General features: G+C 36.2%; 3 protein-coding genes across 10 annotated transcripts in view; all 3 read right to left on the bottom strand.

The window, feature by feature from the left end:
* LOC118742713 overlaps positions 1–18,346 on the bottom strand; it is a 221,922-nt gene that overhangs the window by 25,525 nt on the left and 178,051 nt on the right. The window lies entirely within an intron of this gene.
* Positions 1,521–2,361, bottom strand: LOC118742719. The gene is made up of 3 exons (XM_036475004.1): positions 2,169–2,361; positions 1,949–2,103; positions 1,521–1,850 (listed from the first exon to the last, which is right to left on the bottom strand). The coding sequence occupies exons 1-3, from the start codon at positions 2,359–2,361 to the stop codon at positions 1,608–1,610; spliced, it is 591 nt and encodes a 196-aa protein (XP_036330897.1). The 3' UTR covers positions 1,521–1,607.
* On the bottom strand, positions 14,064–17,873 carry LOC118742717. The gene is made up of 3 exons (XM_036475001.1): positions 17,446–17,873; positions 14,805–14,962; positions 14,064–14,729 (listed from the first exon to the last, which is right to left on the bottom strand). Exons 1-3 carry the CDS (start codon positions 17,660–17,662, stop codon positions 14,412–14,414), a joined length of 693 nt encoding a protein of 230 aa, XP_036330894.1. The 5' UTR covers positions 17,663–17,873; the 3' UTR covers positions 14,064–14,411.

Raw genomic sequence — 18,346 nt, forward strand, 5'->3', positions numbered from 1 at the left:
ACGCCCATTTTCCAAAAATTTATAATATTCTTATTTTTCGTCTAAAAATTATTGTAAATATCAATTTTGAGTGAATTATCTTCAGTAGTTACTAAAATATCGCAGTTTTCGTATTTCTGGAAATTACCGTTATATGGGAAGTGGGCGTGGTTATTGTCCGATTTCGCCCATTTTCAATACCAACCTACCTTGGATCAACAGAAACCCACATACCAAATTTCGTTGAGATATCTCAATTTTTGCTCGAGTTATCGTGTACACGGACAGACGGACAGACGGACAGACGGACAGACGGACAGACGGACAGACGGACGGACAGACAGACATGGCTTAATCGATTTCTTTTTTCATTCTGATCATTTATGTATACATTTGTCTATATCTATCTCGATTCGTTTTGGCTGTTACAAACAACCGTTATGTGAACAAAATTAATATACCCTTGTGCACAAGTGCGCTCGGGTATAAAAAAAGCTATTACTAAAAGACGAGCATCAATTAGTCTATCCAAAGACAGTAAAATGGTTTCAAAATAGCTGCCAGAATTGACCACATTGCCTTTCGAAGGGCTGTGGTTTTGCCTGAATTGCCTGTACCTCTCCTTCTGCCGTGACCCTAGGCTCCGCCCGAATCGGTTACCGCATCTCTCACATGAGTTTCCCGCGTAGCCAAGGCTGCTCGAACGCGACCAAAAGAGTAGGAATTGAATAAATACCAGCAAACTTTAACTGCATAAACTGCATAGCAAGAAGCTCCACTATATCCCAAAAGCATAACTTATTTCTTTCTGCATAAGGCTAGAGGAGGTATCACCACATTCTGCTAGCTCATTGCACCATTAATGCTTACGCAGGCTTCACTTCAATGGTTTCATACATACATAGGTATTACCAATTAAGATCTGATACTGCGATCTCTCACCGGCAGATAGGCATAATAGTTTTCTCCCTGGTATTGAATCATAAAAATGACTCCATAACCTTTTGTTATAAAAATACGATTCTTTCCTAAAATGTATGTAGTGAAAAGTCCCAACTTCCTGTCCTTTGGGCATATGTACATACATATGTACATCTATACATATTTATTTATTTGAATGTGTTCAGTGGTCAACAGATAAGCTAATCATAACGCCTGCAGAGAGAAAACTGCTCTTCTAATAAAGGATACTCGTGGTAACGATTCTTATCACTATCTGGCAGCCAAGCTCTTCTAAAAGCGTTAAGATCCAAAGAAATTAATTCCAAAATTGTTCGAAAAAACGCGCTTCACAAGTATTACTGAGGCTCGTCAACGTTATGCTACTCAGACATAAATAGCAAAATCTTAAGGCACGAAATAGCCAATAATATTACTACGGCTAGGCAATGTAGTTCAGCGAGGCGTATGAATCAGAGGCACATATTTCTTTATCGCTCATTATTTTTTTTTTCTACATACGCAAACATTCCTCACCTCCTCATGAGACACTCTCAGAGAAAAGCCAACATTTTCCAATTAATTCGTTCAAAAAATTCTTGTAAATGCAACCAATTCATTTAATACTATTTCAATACTTTCGAAATTTTCTACATAAATATAACTCATATAATTTCATTTTCAATGCTTTAAAGTCTCATGGCACGTGTACCGGGCGCAAAATCGACGCTGTTGCAGCCTTTCAGGTCACCAGGTGAACATAGCATACAATTGGCATTCGAATAACAGCTTCGCTGATCTGCAACAGTTGTCGAACAGCCGCGTGTAGTGACACCGCCCTCATATTTCACATAGCAATAGGAGTTTGGCGCCGTCGGTGATGGACAACGTGCTGGCATAACCGCGCTGGATTTGCTGGCGCAGTTAGCATCCTACAAATATGATTCAAGAGTTTCGTAAAATAAGTTTGTGAATGTATGCTGTCAATAAATGTATGTATGTATGTAGGTATGTTTCAAGGAGCACTTACCGTGCTAGAATCACACTGCAAGCAAAGATAATTCGGTTGGCCTAGATTATTACAACGATCCGCATTACATTTGTGGCATTCGACCGTGTTGGCATCACAGCGGCGACGCAGTGCACTGGGCACCTCGAGGGAGCAACCCTTTTGCACAACGGTAACTGAAAATATGGGGATTACGAAATATTTTTGAATCAATTCGATACAATTAAAACCATTTACTTACATTTATCAAATACTGTCACACAATAATCCAAGGCATTCAGGCACTTTTGTTCTTTGACGAGTGATGTTCTTTGGCAATTAATGCCCTCGCAGGCGTAACAGGTCCTTACTTGCTCGGTGGCGGCGCTGCTGTCGATCAACAGTACAACAACAGCCAGCATTGTTGTAACGGCGAGTTGTTCTATGCGTTGCATTTTGTTCAATTAGTCAATTCCGTAACTCAACGCTGGTTGCTTTTATAGATTCTATCGATGTTGTCAGTCAACTTGAGTGGTTCCTCTTTTAAATTTTTCCAATACTTTGCTGGCTTTATTCAAGTGTTGCATTTTATTTTTTAGAGCTGGTCGATTGTATGTTTATGTATATTACTTACTTATTTAAAGTAAATAATTCTGATGATATCTATATTGCTGTACTATAGTATAAGTACTTGTATGTATATATATATATATATGCATGTTCTCATGACGGCATTAGACAGCACCACCTATGTCAAATTCAGTGGCATTTGTCGTCAAATAAGTGAGAACGCATTGTCAAATGGGGTCAAAACGCGGTTTCTCGATTGATTTGGATAAGGATAGGTGTTTAGTCGTGTACATGCGCTGCAAAATCGGCTATCTGTCAGTTTTTGGCCCATAATATCATCGGTAAAGGTATGGATAAAGGAGATAAAATTGTGTCAAAAATAAAATATATTTGTACAGGCCAATCACAGATTCCGAGTGAACTCCCATTCTCACGAATTTCGAATTTGCGGGAGAATTTCTTGATCACGACGGAATTCATAATAGCGAGTTGTCACGTCGGGATCTCCGACGGAATTGATGATAGACCTGGTAAACTTGCTCTGTTGGAATAATCAAAATACCTCCTTGGAAAAAAATTTAATGATTTTTGGTGAGATTTAATTTACTGACATTAGTGTTGTACTTGGAACAAAAAAATTGTCTCCTCGAGACAGAAACAATGATATGTACGGTGGCGAGAATTCAAATAGGGAAAATACATTTGACTAGTTTTGGCAATTTTTCTTTGTTTTAAAAATTGTTATTATTTCTTTATGAAAATATAACTTACTGCCACAAAAAACAACCATATAAACTGAAAGTTTCACTCTTTGTAGAACATTTATAAAAATTCGACGAATTTTAACAAATCGATGGCTGAGTGAAAGATCGGCTTATCTCAGCAGCCAGTTCGAAAACGCCCTAACTCAGAAAACTTACAAAGACCGCCCTGTTTTAGAATTTGGTTGAAGAAGGACCTATTTCAGAATCGAGTTCAAAAACGCACTACCCCATTTCTCGATTCCAAAACTCCCTATCTGAATATATTTGCAATATACTTTCAGTTTATCTTTTTTTAAATAATTTTTCTAAAAACTTACGTTATATCATGGAAAATCTTAAGCTTAAAAGGTCTGCATGACTTTTTTTAAATTTTATCAACGGAATTAAAATAACGAGATTTTTGGAGGTATTTTCAAAAGAGTCAAGCTCGCGTCATTCGTAATATTTTTCCGAAAAATTTTAGCGGGAAACTTAAAATATAATAAGTCTTATGATTCCGGTGGAAAACCACTACTTTTTTTTGGTGATGCATCCTAATGTAAATACATACATATATGTTTACGTATCTGGCAAGTACTTCTTGATGCAATAACCTTCACAATATCAGGGGCAAATACAATTTTTTCTTATCCTAGGTTATTATAATTGTTATTACACAAAGTTAAAAAATTACGGTTCTACCGAAACTTAGAACGTCTTCTGAGGAAGGTAGTCGAGAAGTATCAGATTGAAAGGCAGCAACATATAAGATGGCGGCAATCAATGGCGACCCTTTTCACCACCTGTTCTAAGGAGGACAAATTTCAACTAGTCATTCTAGTCATAACTAGAAAATAGCCTTCCCGTTTTCTCTGCGCGCAACCGAAATCATCAATAAAGTACGGAGCCGCACCAAAAAGAAAGATACGTTGTTGGCAACATACAAGGTAATTGGCCGACCGGCTGTAAATTATACTGCGCCTGTTTGGTAGACGGGGACCAGTTGGACGTAGTTGACAAAGGTACAAACTTGTAAGACGCCACACTTCGGCAGATTGCCTTCCAAGTTGACGGAATTCCATCTGCATAGCAGTGCCCAAATGCTTCCCGTATGGGTCCAGAACAAAATGTTCAGCAAGCAGTTTCTGGTAGAGTGCTACAGACGCGAGCTCCCGATCAGATCCTTGTTTGAGAAAGAGTCCACAAACCGGCACGTCAGAAGGCATATCTTCGAGTATAACGGCGACTCGACAACGTTCAGACGACCTGTCAACGGCATTCACACAGAGTCTGTCTCGACCTTCTACGACTCTCGACCTATGAATTCCGTAATAAGAGCCCAATCTCACCTATTGCAGAGGACAAGATTAAACTACCGCGTAAGACCCAAGTTAATCTGGCGCAGCTATGATCTCAACAGCTATTTAATCAGACTCGACCCTGACATACCCAATTTCACCATTTTCCATCTGGTCCAACCCCGTTGAAACGGTAGTTAGTTGAGCTTGAAGACAACGGTTAATGGACAAACCGATCCATGCGGCGATTAGTAATGCCACTAAAATGACGGAATAATGAATTCATGAGTGACAAGATAAAGGCCAAGTATGAAAAGGCGATGAATTCGGAGGACTTCCACAAGGAGATTTGGAGCTACATTACTATAAACTACGACGAAAGAAAGGTTTTCAATGTAACTAGGAAGATAAGTGAATAGCTAAATAACTTATTAATTATGTATATCGCAAACAGAACCATTCTTCTTGATTGGCACTGTAACCGCCTAAGCATTTTAGGCCGAGTCCAACAAACTGATGCCAATTGGAAATACCAAGTGCAGCCAAAATCATCTTCGCCTAGTCCTTCCTTCTCAGAAGAGGTCCCCTGTTACCAGCATCGTGCACCGCGTTGAATGCTTTCAGAGCTGGAGGCGATTTTGTCTATTCGTACGACATGACCAAGCCAGCATAGGTGCTGTACTTTCATTGTAAAGCTTATACAGCCCATCGCTCCGTCACCTACGATATTTGACATCGCCAACGCGCAAAGGTGCGCAAATCTTCGGCAAAATCTTTCTCTCGAAAACTCCAGGAGCCGCCTCATCAGATCTTTTCCATGTCGATGCTTCTGCGCCATACACCAGCACGGGCCTTATGAGTGACTTATACTTCCGCTTTCACCAACAATTTAAGTGAAAAATTTATTTTTTCTCATCTGCCAATTCCATATTAAATTCAAATAAAAACAAATTCAAACAAATGGCTCGGAGAGGTCCATCCCAATTCTAGCGGAGCTGGTTGTATCGCTCAACATCATTTTACACCACCATATCAGTTTCGCGGGGATGCCAAATTCATATATCGCGGCGTATAGGCAACTCCTTTTAGTGCCGTCGAAAGCAGCTTTGAAGTGGACAAATAGATGGTTTGTGTCGATCCTATTCTCGCAAGTCTTCTTGCAATATTTGGCCTCAGGCGTATGGGTGGACCGCTTTTCTTTTGGATTGGGCAGAGCATACTTAAATTCCATTCGTCAAAGAACGGTAATGTTGGTAAATTTGTTCGTCAGATGAAGGCTCTGCTTTTCAATTGCCTGCCGAGCTCAGAGTAGGACTTGTTGGCAAGAGGTATTCTTTGCTAGATCTTAAAGCTGAAATTTTAGTAGATATTAGTTCTGGTTACTAGGCGAACGAAGTCTCCCACTACTTCGAAAATGTAACTGCATTCTTAGGTGGAGTCCTACATAGATATGAAAAATGAATCGTGGGGGGTTAAAATATCCACCTTAATTGAGGTTGTTATTTCGATAAAGGTGTGCTGAGACATAATATGTACGTGTTCGAAAACTATATCAAATCATTTTAAATTGCCAGTATATAAACTGTGCACTAACTACCTCAGGGAAACTTTCAATCAGTTTCCTTTCCTTTTATTTTAGGTTTTTACGCACACTTGCCGTGAATCTAGTTAACTTCAGGCTTAGCCATTTTCTAGACTTATCTATATAATTCAATACTATTCACGATAAGAAGAACAATAAATCTTTCAATTGCATGTTTGTGTCATAAACAAGTTTTTGCTTCTAGTGGAAAGCACTTAATAGTGATGAAGTGTCATAAATTTTTTTTTTGAACATACCACATATAATGTAGTTGTATCAGGAATACCCACCAGTTTAATAAGATTTGAAATCATTTAAGAAATCCACGTTAAACAATTTATCAGTATTAACTGCAAAAAAAAAACTGACTGGCAACAATTTAATATGGTGTTTTAATAGTTTTTTTTTATACTTAGTATATGGTGTAGTTGGAATTTCATAATCAAATGGCACTTGGGGAAACCCTATTTGCACTTATAGATTATTTTTAAGTTTCAATGAATTTAAACACCTCACTTCACCTCGTTTGAGATAAGTTGTCAAAAGTTGTATGCTATCAGAAGTCACAAGTGGTTTTGAAATATACATAAATACATATTTAAGCACTTGGAATAGCACTTAAATATTGGCATGAGTCATAACGAAAATGTAAGTATTTAGAACGATTTGCTTCGATCATGTCGAAGTCGATGTAGTACATCCCAAACACCTGCCAACCCGAAGCCGCAGTGGAAGCTCACCATAATCCACACAAAAAGTCACTTGGTACGAGTATTAACGGCCACACTCTATATTCTTTTGAGAGCCGTTTTGCAAGTAGCTTTTAAAGTCTATTGATGTCTATAACTCTCTAGTAGGCCAATTTTTTTAATGAGTTGAAAAATTCAGGAATGAGTGATTTTAGCACAAGAAATCTAAAAATGATGGCCATTTCGATCTGTGACAATAACTTTTTCCTACAGGGGAGAAAAACCAAGACCGTCTGGAGATGGGCTCGCCGATATACTTTGACTTATTTTCAGTTTTCTCTTACACAATGTTGACCTACGAACCGGCAATCCGGTCTGCAGACGGTCAAAAATGCAAACTTGGTTTTTATATGTCGGCAAGCCGGTCTGTGTTCGAAAGCAATCTTCTCCATTTCGAATGGTGACACAATTATAAAACTTATATTAAAATACGGTGCTTTTAACTACGAAATCCACCGAATTTTTTATATCAAACAATTTTTCAAAAGAAAAAATTTCTTTAATTACGAAATTACTAAATAGCAAGAAATAATTAATTTTAACCGTGTCTTTCACAATCTGTAATTCAACTGCCGATTAAAATAAAACGGATTGACATAACGAATTTACATTTACTTCGCCATAAGGTTACAATTTTTGTCTAAAAATCGTGCCTTACTAATATAGAAAAAAATTATTATAGGTGCACTAAAAAGGTGTTTAGTTAACGACTGTCTGGAGCCGGTTCAGCCTAGTAGAGGGATAAACTTAATTGCAATTTTTTCTGTTATTTTCCGCTAGTTATTAATTTATTTATAGAGAATACTTATTTTAAAGCCTAACAATAAGTTATAAAATCTTAAGGCTTGTGTAATACAATAATCAGCCTCATTGCGAGAGTCGTGCCGAATGCAAGTCGTACTTCGAGAGTCGAATCGTATCGAAAATTTCACGCCATCGCCCAAAATTTCCACTCGACTAGTGTATTAATATGGAAAAACTTGGCAGCACTGCATATTTTTCGACGATTTTCGTCGTTTACTTATTTCTGTATGCATGACAAAAGACAATTCCAATGTTGTCGAGTGGGTTGAGCCTATTCTGCCTTGCAAGACATTTGATTTCGTAGTTTTATAATAAAACTTTTATTATATACCTATATCTCACTCTGCTGTTCCCACCACATCACTCTTTACTGTGGGAACCAGTGTTGCCACTCGAAAAATTTTTACCTACCACAAAAAAAAAATCCACGAACTTTTTAAGTGACCTATTACAGGTCGTAGAGTTGGCCGAGTAATTCACGAAACTGTTTTCAAAATTTTTCAAACACCCTCAAATTCTGATCTTATTTATTCTTAAAAAACCATTGTCGCATGACTTCCGGCACTAAAAAATTTTTAATTCAGTTGTTTTTTATCCAATTTAAAATTTGTATATGGCTTAGGAAAGAAGCATATTTGCGCTATTAAAAGAAAGGATATGTTTTATAAGGGCATTGTAAATAAGTGGAAAACTTTTGGAACAAATCTGAAATTTACACCAATTTTTATTAGTTTTTCACTTCTACAACATTTTTTGCTAAACATTTCAAAAGAAAATAGTCTCTTGTAATCATTACTACCGAGTAAAACTAGGTACCATACATTAAAATCAATCAACAAGTTATGAAGTTTTGACATTTTTATAAAGAGGCAAATTACAATTTTTCTAGACAAAGTATTGAAACCTTATATCCAATCCAATTGACTCCAATTTTCTGTGAAATTTCATCGAAGTGATTTTATAACTTCAAAATTTGTCTATTGATTTCTATAAATAGTACTCGGAATAAAACATTTTTTTTCGAAGTAATAACCAAAGGAGACTATATTTGAAATTTTGACAAAACATGTTGAATAAAAATAATAAGAATAAGAATAATAAAATTTTGTGTAAATTTCAGATTTAGTTCAAAAGTTATCCATATATTTATAGCCCAATTCTGAGCATTTGATAAATAAATTTTTTTTTATAATTTGTCAATTTATTATTGTTTATAAAGAATTGGAATTCTAGCACAGAAATCAAAAGCTCTTTCCTTGATAAATTATCAAGATTGAAAATGCTATTAACAAGCGTTTACAAATTGAAATTTCGTATCAAAATTATAAAACTTTTATCTATCTACTATCATTTAAATCTGCGTGTGCCGGCATTTGAACCTGGGACACACAGAATTTATAGCCGGCATCTATACCTACCTGGCCACGGCAGTCAAAAGCTTTGTTGCTTTTAAATTCATATTTTTCATATTTGACAATGAAATAAGTTCCAATCATATGGAAATCAGTTCCCCTCTAGAGGAAATCGTAGAGATTTTTATTTTATGAATATTGACACAGAATGCGATGGGAGCTTTTGTTTATAGAAATCTTGATACAATTTCTTTACAAATAATTTATAAAGAAATATTATTTCTTTAAATAAATAGCATATTTTTCTTTCCAAAGCCACCCAAAACTTAAAATGTAAAAATAACCGAGATAAAACTTTTTTGGTGCGGGAAGTACAGTAAAAATGTTTTTGTTTTAAGAATATGCAGTTTGTGAATTACTCGACCAGCCATGGTCAGTGTAACACCGTATAATTAAAGGTAAAGTTCAATGAAGACTACACAAGTAACGGGTGATTTTTTTGAGGTTAGGATTTTCATGCATTAGTATTTGACAGATCACGTGGGATTTCAGACATGGTGTCAAAGAGAAAGATGCTCAGTATGCTTTGACATTTCATCATGAATAGACTTACTAACGAGCAACGCTTGCAAATCATTGAATTTTATTACCAAAATCAGTGTTCGGTTCGAAATGTGTTGAATGTGTGAAAAGTTGGCAGAAAATCCGCTTTTTTATCGACAAATTTTGTTCAGCGATGAGGCTCATTTCTGGTTGAATGGCTTCGTAAATAAGCAAAATCATGCGATTTGACGCCTTTAGACTATTTTTTGTGGGGCTACGTCAAGTCTAAAGTCTACAGAAATAAGCCAGCAACTATTCCAGCTTTGGAAGACAACATTTCCGAAGAAATTCGGGCTATTCCGGCCGAAATGCTCGAAAAAGTTGCCCAAAATTGGACTTTCCGAATGGACCACCTAAGACGCAGCCGCGGTCAACATTTAAATGAAATTATCTTCAAAAAGTAAATGTCATGGACCAATCTAACGTTTCAAATAAAGAACCGATGAGATTTTGCAAATTTTATGCGTTTTTTTTAAAAAAAAAGGTATCAAGCTCTTAAAAAATCACCCGTTATATACGAAACTCGCTCCAGTATTCCACGGTGAAGAGCCAATCCCAGCCGAAATAATCATCCCAACATCTCGCTAATGACACACCCATAATGTCGACAAACTTCAACCCTGCAAAAATTTCAAATGAATTTGAATGAAATATCGACACGTCTGAAAAAAACAGATTATCTAAGCGTAATCCACAACAACATACAGCTTTCTCAAGAAGAAATTAGGCGATATTTAGAGCTGCACATTGAAAGACGTCAGAAGCTAGTGCTTCAAAAAATAACCAACTTGGTCTTAAGTTAACGGGCCCATATTAGTTGCTTGGTCCGATATGCTACTATGGACTAAATAATATAGAGCAATTTTCTTCAAGTATTTCGAAAAATTGAAATACAAAAATTTTGCCTGTTTAAAGCAAAGCAAAACTACATACGAATCAAAGGGATTCGATCTTTAATAAAAGATTTCGTACTATTTTAGCCTCATCGAATTTTCGGAGCTTCTTTTGGACTTAGCGAATTTTCTTTTCATAGAATATAAACGAGAAAACAAGGACCTTTATCCTTTTCGAAACGATGCACTTTTAATTTCTCTAGCCTCCTGTATTAAAATATGAGTTTTCATAAAAAGTGGACTTAGCAACTTTTCACTCTAAGCTAGCAATATGCACCCTGGTTCCTAAAAAAAACGACTCGTTATGCAACCAGCGATACCTAACTAGTAGTACGTTCGATTATTAGCCTCTTTCCAAAACCGGTTTGCGAGTTATTCGAAAAATTTTAATTTAAAAAAATCCGGTTTTATAATTTGAAATTAATAGCCACTTACCAAGATTATTGCAAAGATTTTTTTTAGATCAAAAGTAAAACAAATAAAAATCAGTGAGGAATCAAAGTCCGGTCTTATTTTAATTCTTAAATACATTACTGCATTTTTTCTGACTATTTCGGTTTTGAATAGTGCTCTAGCTGCCGCATCCGAGTTTAACTGCCACTCGGGAGGTCCATGGCTCAATTTCTGGTCGCAGCAACATCAAAGCAATTTTTTTTTTTTTATACGCTCGTCTCTCTGCAGACAATCGCAAACCTTCGAGTGTACTTCTGTCATAAAAGAGCTTTTTCCGAGGTGGAGTAAAAGTGTAGATCTCTCTATTTGTGTCACATGGATTTATTATAACAAAAAGGGAAACCCCTATACCTTAAATTGAAAAAAGCCTTGAAAAATTTGAAAAACTCAAAACTTTTATTCAGAGGTCAAGATTTGTATGACATAAAAAAAAACCGGTTTGTTCTATAAAAAATCCGGTTAAATTGATATTCGAAATCTCAAGATTTCAAAAAACCGCCTATAGATATCAAACAAACAAAAAACAAAAACAAAAAGGTGGAAACCGGTTTGGTAAAAGCGATTCAATCACCCTGCTAACCAGACTTGATCTACCCCCCAATAAACGGGAGGTAGGACTTTCTCTACAAGATATGCAAAAGTATTTTTATTTTTAATAGTATTTACACACGAGATGCCTAATATCATAATTGCGGTAAAAAAATAAAAAAAGAATTTAGTGGGCAAAATGGCTACTATCGACTTCTTACCCCTTTCATTTGCATTTTTATTTTTTTTTTTGGTTTCTGGTGGACCTATAAAAAATAGTTATTATTAAAAAAATGGTTTAACAAACAATTGGGTATTATTACTGGAACTCTCCTGAGAAAAACAGAATTTTCTTTCTGATGGAAAAATATTGATTTTCAATAATTCTATACCATTTCTACGAGACCTTGTTTTTTGAGCACTTTGAGCGACCTTAAATATTTTTGATTTCGACATCAAAATAGGGGTATATTTTTTATATAGAACATTCCTAGGGGCTGAGAGCATCAAAATTCCGACTTTATATATTTTAGATCACCCTAGTTTAGGTTAGGTTAGCGGCTGCCTCCGTATATGGAGGCCCGCTTGAACTCGACTAAGCTGTCCAATGTGATGCCCTTAAGAGGAGACCAGAAGGTTAATGGGAGAGTAGTGAAAGGGGGAAATTCTCGTTTTATGAAATGGTGAATTGAAAATGAAAAATTTAAACTCATTTCACTTCATCATTTTAAGCGATGCTCACTCACCAAAAACTTTCCATTATTATCTAGCACGTAATTCTTTGGTTAATTATTGTAAGTTGAAAACACGGATATTCTTTATCACAAGATACATTTTTTTTAACAAAATGCCCAACTCTTCTGCTGCACAGCCACAAAACTTTGTGAAAAAACTTTTTGAGAAATAATTAATTTTTTTTTTTTTATTTAAAAACAGAATCGTAGTTTTATGGAATGTGAAGAAAAATTTTACCAATTTACGTTTTCACAGAACAGGGTGCCTCCAAGTATAAAACAATTTCATTTAAAGCTGAAAAAATTTTTTTTTTGTGAAAGTTCTCGTCTCCTATTACCGTAGTATAGACGACTCGACTTAAAACTTCAGCTGCAAGTGTACAATAGAAACTGGTTCCGTTGGTATCCCTAGAAAAATCGTAAAAAGTATGGTTGTCATGCTTTCGTAATTCTGCTCGTTATTATTTTTTTTTTATACTCACATGGGCTCCTTGTGGCTCTTAGTGATGATTGGGTACAATGAATATATACGGCTGCAGCCGAGATATTTGCTAAATAATACAATATGCGTTGTAGGCGAGTTGCATATAAAAACCATCTAGTATTAAATTCTATTTGTTTCATACTGCGGATATCCCCGTTAAATAAAAAAAAAGTAATTTTAAATCAAAAAATACAACCGACTTCGATGCTTTTATAAAAATTTAGTGGCGCCATTAATTTGTTCATGATCCAATGATTGCAAAAGAATTAACGAAAACGATTCACGTGAACCAAAGTTTTGAGTTAACGTACTACAAAAGAAAAAACGAAAAATATTTCGATGAATTGATAACCTTTTTTAGAAGTTTTTGGCAAAAAATGTATCCGATAGATGGCGTTGGAATCGAGTTACTTGTATTGCAAAAGCACCATATGCAGCCCCATTTCGATCGATAGGTGGCCCTGGGCTTGAGATCTTGCGAAAAATCGTTGAATTTTGAACTTTATGAAATATATATGGAACACATACATATAAGAGCAAACCTCACTGGTTGTTCGATTTTTTTGTAGTATCACTCCCTTCTCTCACCAGGAAATAAAACTAGTTCCAGAAATACGTTCCATAAAAAATAAAAAGAGTATTTGAACAGTTTTAACCTTAAAACGTTTATTTGGGCGAAAAAGTACCGAGATTACTAATTTTTGCATTGTCACTTGAAAAAATCATAACTATATTTTTATAATAAATTTGGGAAGTTTTAGATAGAATGTTCATATTAGAGGCAATGAAAGTTGGCACCAAATACAACATATCTGTTAAGATTCGAAAGGGTACCACAAAATTAAAAAAAAATTAAGCATGCAGAATATCTGACGCAGCAATATTGTAATTTTTGATATTTAACATTTTTTCATTTTAAAAGTTTAAGATACTTGATTATAAGATGACGACGATTTGCGAAACAAAAATTAAAATTTTCCAATTTTTATTGTATGTACACGAAAAAATCTAAATACATGTACATATATTCGTGGAGGATGCTGTAGGAAAATATTCCACGACAAACGTTAATTACTTTTAAATAAGACAACTTTTAAATTAAGGCGTATACGGGGGCAAGTTTGTATTTTGACCTTTTTTAGCATATTTTTTTTAAGTTTTCATTTAAATAAAATTTCGCAGCGAAATCTTGTTCTTTATGAAAAACTTAAGAGAATGCACTGTCTAATGTAATTGTGCCACCATTTTCGAGACGTTTTTGTCGAATAATCTAACAACTCGTGAGATTTGCGCATATGCATATTATGATACAGTTCTAGTTTTATATGCATTCAATATATTTAAATTTTTATAATTTATTTAAAGGATATTAGAAAAGTAAAAATATAAGACTTAAGTACTATGTATATTTACAAATCGTATTTTAAACGCGGAAGTGCAACCCATTAATACTCGTGTGAATATGAAAACAAAAATACGTAAGCGTACAAAGTGCACTCCGTAAACTCTCACTCACTCTCACACCCCCTGTTACCTATAAAACAACTAGATTTATTATCGTCTTACAGTATGTACATAATTGATAAACTTTCAATAAACTTTATACCATTTTGTTATCGCAAACGTGTTTACGCCGCTTTTATGGTATACCTTACTTCTTACAAAATTTTATAAAATAATACCTACTCGAAAATAAGACGATTAGATTCATATTAAATAGACCGTGGTGCGAAAGCCAGCAGTATAAAGATGCCAATAGAAGCAATATTTCCCTTGGTAAGGCTACTGCTGGCGCCACTAGTAGACTGTGCAGCCACTGTGTAGGTGTTGCAAGCTTCCGCATCATCGCTCAAACACATAGAACATTTGGGGTCACTGAGACACACCTGCTGCTCACGCAAATGTACAAAGCAGCCACGGGTAGTGCCCTCTTCGCTCGATTCTCGTACATAGCAATAGGAATTTTGTGCAGTGGGTATGGGACATTGTACGGCAGTTAAGTCGCTAGTATCCGTAGCACACTTCTTGTTCTGCGTGATGGATGAAAAAGGAAACCCAATAAGCAAAAATTTTGTATAATTACGTATGTCACTTAAACCACTTACCTCAGTCGATTTGCATTCGATACATTTGAAATCGGCACGTCCTCTGTCATTGCAACGATTACCGAAACATTTCACACACTCTGGATGATCGGCTAAGTCGCATTTCTCACGGTAGTTGGGTGACAGATCGGTATAACAGCCGCGAGCAACAACGGTAACTGTAAAGATATGCAACTGAGTATGTATTTGCTTAAAAAGCTTTGTTAGTTTCTAAAAGCGATTCAATATTGAACCTTTTATGATTGAGATATACACTGCGCTGACGCTTGAAGTCTTTTTTTATTATCCCTAAAAGATAGCGTTAATTTATAACGCTAATGAGATTATGATAAGGCTGATCAACTTACATAGCAAATATATTTTAAGGAAATATTTAGCACGAATGTTAATCAGTATTTTATTCAATTATTTGCCCTTGAAATATCTGAGCCGGCTCTTGGAGTATTGGAGTGAAAGATTTTGCGGAAGATTTATGGGCATTTACGCATTGGTGACGGCGAGTACCGCAGACGATGGAGTGATGAGCTTTATAAGCTTTACTGCGACATGGACATAGTGCAGCGAATTAAAATACAGAGGCTCTGCTGGCTCGTTCATGTCTGAAAGTATTCAACTCGGAACGCGCTGGTGGAAGCAGAGGATTTTGAGGCCCCCACTGCGATGGAATGACCAAGTGCACGTTGGCGGTAAGGGTGGTTAACATCCACTCAGGCAGCCAAGTGTCAGTAAAAGCCCTTGGATCGTTTAAGGTACGCTCGAGGCTTGATAGAGAATTCCTTAGGTCACTTTTGGTTGTGTCTGCATATTACCGTGTCAGACTTTTATTGGGGCTAGTTGTATCGCAGGAAACTGTGTTTCTGATGAACTGGCTAGAATCACCAAACTCTATCCAATATCGCCAAGAATAGGGAGAGTAGGGTTTGCCTTGACTACTTGTGGAGTTCTCTTGAAAATATGGGCCTCGGGTCAACTCAGCGAACGCTGGGGGAAAAGCGGGGAATGTACATTGAGTTGTCATTCTGGCCGAGGGTGAATTGGGGAATGTCCAGGGAACTCCTTAGGCTCACGAATCCGGATCTCTCTTTAATATTTAATCTTACTCTCCTATCGGAGTTCAAGCAGTGAGATTAAATATTTCACAAGACCCCTTCTGTCGCAGCTACATGGAGTACAATGAGGTGGAATCTTCTCTATAACTACTCTTAGATTGCCCAGCATTTGCTGGATTGCAGCTTTGGCACTTTTGTTGGTACTTTATAGTTGTCCGCATTGGTTATTTGCATCTCAGAGCCATATCTAACTTTTCTATTAAGCGGAAGACTACCTGCCCTCTCTACTTCATACTTCAGTATCAGCCTATAAATGCTGTAGACGTTAAAATTGAAATAACTACGAAGTCTTCATGTCCTGCGTTCAGAGACCGGCGATTATACTTAGCTCTGTTTTGCTGGAGTTTACGCACAGTCCACAAATGGAAGCTCATTTTTCTACTAAGTTCATCTAACGGGGTGCAGCAGGTTTTCGACAGCAACTGATATGAATCTCGAAGTTCAACAGTAGGCATGCTGATCTAAGAACTAACGTTCTTTGGGAATCCCAGTTCCCAGTGCCAATCAATCAGTATATAAATAAGCGCTTTAATGGAAAATTATGAGATTGATTGAAATACCTGATCTGTCTGATAATTGACTGAAATCGGTAACATAAGTACCTAAAGAGGACTAAGTATTTCGCCTCGCAGCCGACATATCCATCGTAAAGTTTTTGGCACGCTGATCAACTAAAGTCAGGAAGGATGACTCCACACTCAACGTAAGGCTCGGAAGCAGAACTTTCATTCGGGAGCTAATGAATATCCCAAAGTGTAACACAATTTCTTGCAATCAAATGGGCACTTTAAGTGATAACCATGTGATGGCTGCTGTGGCTGAGTGGTTAGAGGTGCGTGCCAACAGACCGTAGGACCTGGGTTCCATCCCTGGTCCGGCCAACCTCTAAATTCGAAAATTTTGTTTCAAACATCGGTCGTCCCTCGGCAGGCAATGGCAAATCTTCGAGTGCATTTATGCCACAAAAAAGCTTCTCAAAAAATGCTTTTACCATTTTTTCATAGTAACTATATTTTATAGATCCGCCAAAACCCCCAGAAAATGCAATGGGTATTATTATTGAAAGTCTCCTAAAGAGAACCAGGGTTTTCCGATCGAAAAATATTGATTTTCAAGAATTGTTTTTTCCCCATATAAAATACATGGACAACTTTGAGCGCTTTGAGCGACCTCTAAATATTTTTTGATTTCAAAATAAAAAATAGGGGTATATTTTTTTCGATATAGAACAATCCTAGGGGGTGAGAGCATTAGAATTCCGACTTTACTTATTTTGGAGAGAACTCATTTTTTTAACCTTCCGTTAAATTAACCTGACGACAACGCTAGACTTGGTTAGCTACTTCAATAAGAAGAGTATCTAAATCTACAGTCGGTTTATAATCCCGGAATCATTTGCATTTTCACTTAAATACGTTAACAAAATGGATCGAAATCATTGCATCGAGCAGCTCAACAACTGCACATCACGAATTTTTCTGTCCGTAACCTAATAGTATCGCATATGTACCTATTTACTGCTACTCACTTACATCCTCTAAACACGGTGACACAATAATCCAGTAGATCCTCACATTCCGTGGTAACATTCAACTTTGTCATGCGCAAACAATTAATACCTTCACAGCTATAACAAGTGCGGGGCAATGCTGGATCGACAGCTTGATCAGCAGCCATAAGCTGTTGTACAGCGCACACAATAACCAAAAGGACACCATAAATGGTGAATTTGCTTGAACTCGATGACATTGCAAAAAAGACAATAATAATAAAATAATACTGTTAGACGAGTAAAATAAGTATTTGTAAATCTCGAAAAGGAGCGACCACTTCACAACTCTAAATTCCACCAGCGACTGAAGTCAACAAATTGCAATTGACAAATTAATAAATACCATACGCAAAAAATCAAATTATTTAAAAACGCAAAAATATACGGGGGGTTGGGGGTAATTCATCACACGTAAAACATTCTCAAGATCATGCCAAGTGGACACCCCGCGTACTCAGCGAAATGGCTGTCACACAGGCAACACAGTTTATTTACTTAAATCAAATATGTATGTATGTATGTATATGTACTTATTATTATTTAGCTTATCATTAGCAAGATCGATTTTGGTGTTTGGAAATTTGCACAAATATTTATTTATATATGTGTTGATGTGTTATTTATTATGTATTGATTACACAATTGATTTGTACTATTTTGTCATTTTACTCCTAAAATCGTATTCATTTGTTCGGTATATGAAGTTGAGAGAATGCTTAAAGCACGTACAGTATTCAGAACTAAATACACGTTATGTAAAGGCAAAACAGTAAAGTCGGAAAATATACCACTATTTTTAACCGACTTCCAAAAAGGGAGGAGGTTATCAGTTCGTCGGAATATTTTTGACGTAGAATACGTCTTACCTTAAGGTATGGGGG

Source organism: Rhagoletis pomonella, unplaced genomic scaffold (genome assembly GCF_013731165.1).
Source record: "Rhagoletis pomonella isolate Grant_MI unplaced genomic scaffold, Rhpom_1.0 Rhpom_scaffold_00007, whole genome shotgun sequence".
In the NCBI taxonomy this organism is placed as follows: domain Eukaryota; kingdom Metazoa; phylum Arthropoda; class Insecta; order Diptera; family Tephritidae; genus Rhagoletis; species Rhagoletis pomonella.

Excerpts from the sequence above, each read along its gene's own strand:
- LOC118742719 (XM_036475004.1), bottom strand. The coding sequence starts at position 2,361 with ATGCAACGCATAGAACAACTCGCCGTTACAACAATGCTGGCTGTTGTT. Across the intron at positions 2,104-2,168 it reads TGTGACAGTATTTGATAAAT|TTACCGTTGTGCAAAAGGGT; the intron begins GTAAGTAAATGG and ends CCATATTTTCAG. Across the intron at positions 1,851-1,948 it reads TGCAGTGTGATTCTAGCACG|GATGCTAACTGCGCCAGCAA; the intron begins GTAAGTGCTCCT and ends TCATATTTGTAG.
- LOC118742717 (XM_036475001.1), bottom strand. The coding sequence starts at position 17,662 with ATGTCATCGAGTTCAAGCAAATTCACCATTTATGGTGTCCTTTTGGTT. Across the intron at positions 14,963-17,445 it reads TGTCACCGTGTTTAGAGGAT|TTACCGTTGTTGCTCGCGGC; the intron begins GTAAGTGAGTAG and ends ATATCTTTACAG. Across the intron at positions 14,730-14,804 it reads TCGAATGCAAATCGACTGAG|AACAAGAAGTGTGCTACGGA; the intron begins GTAAGTGGTTTA and ends TCCATCACGCAG.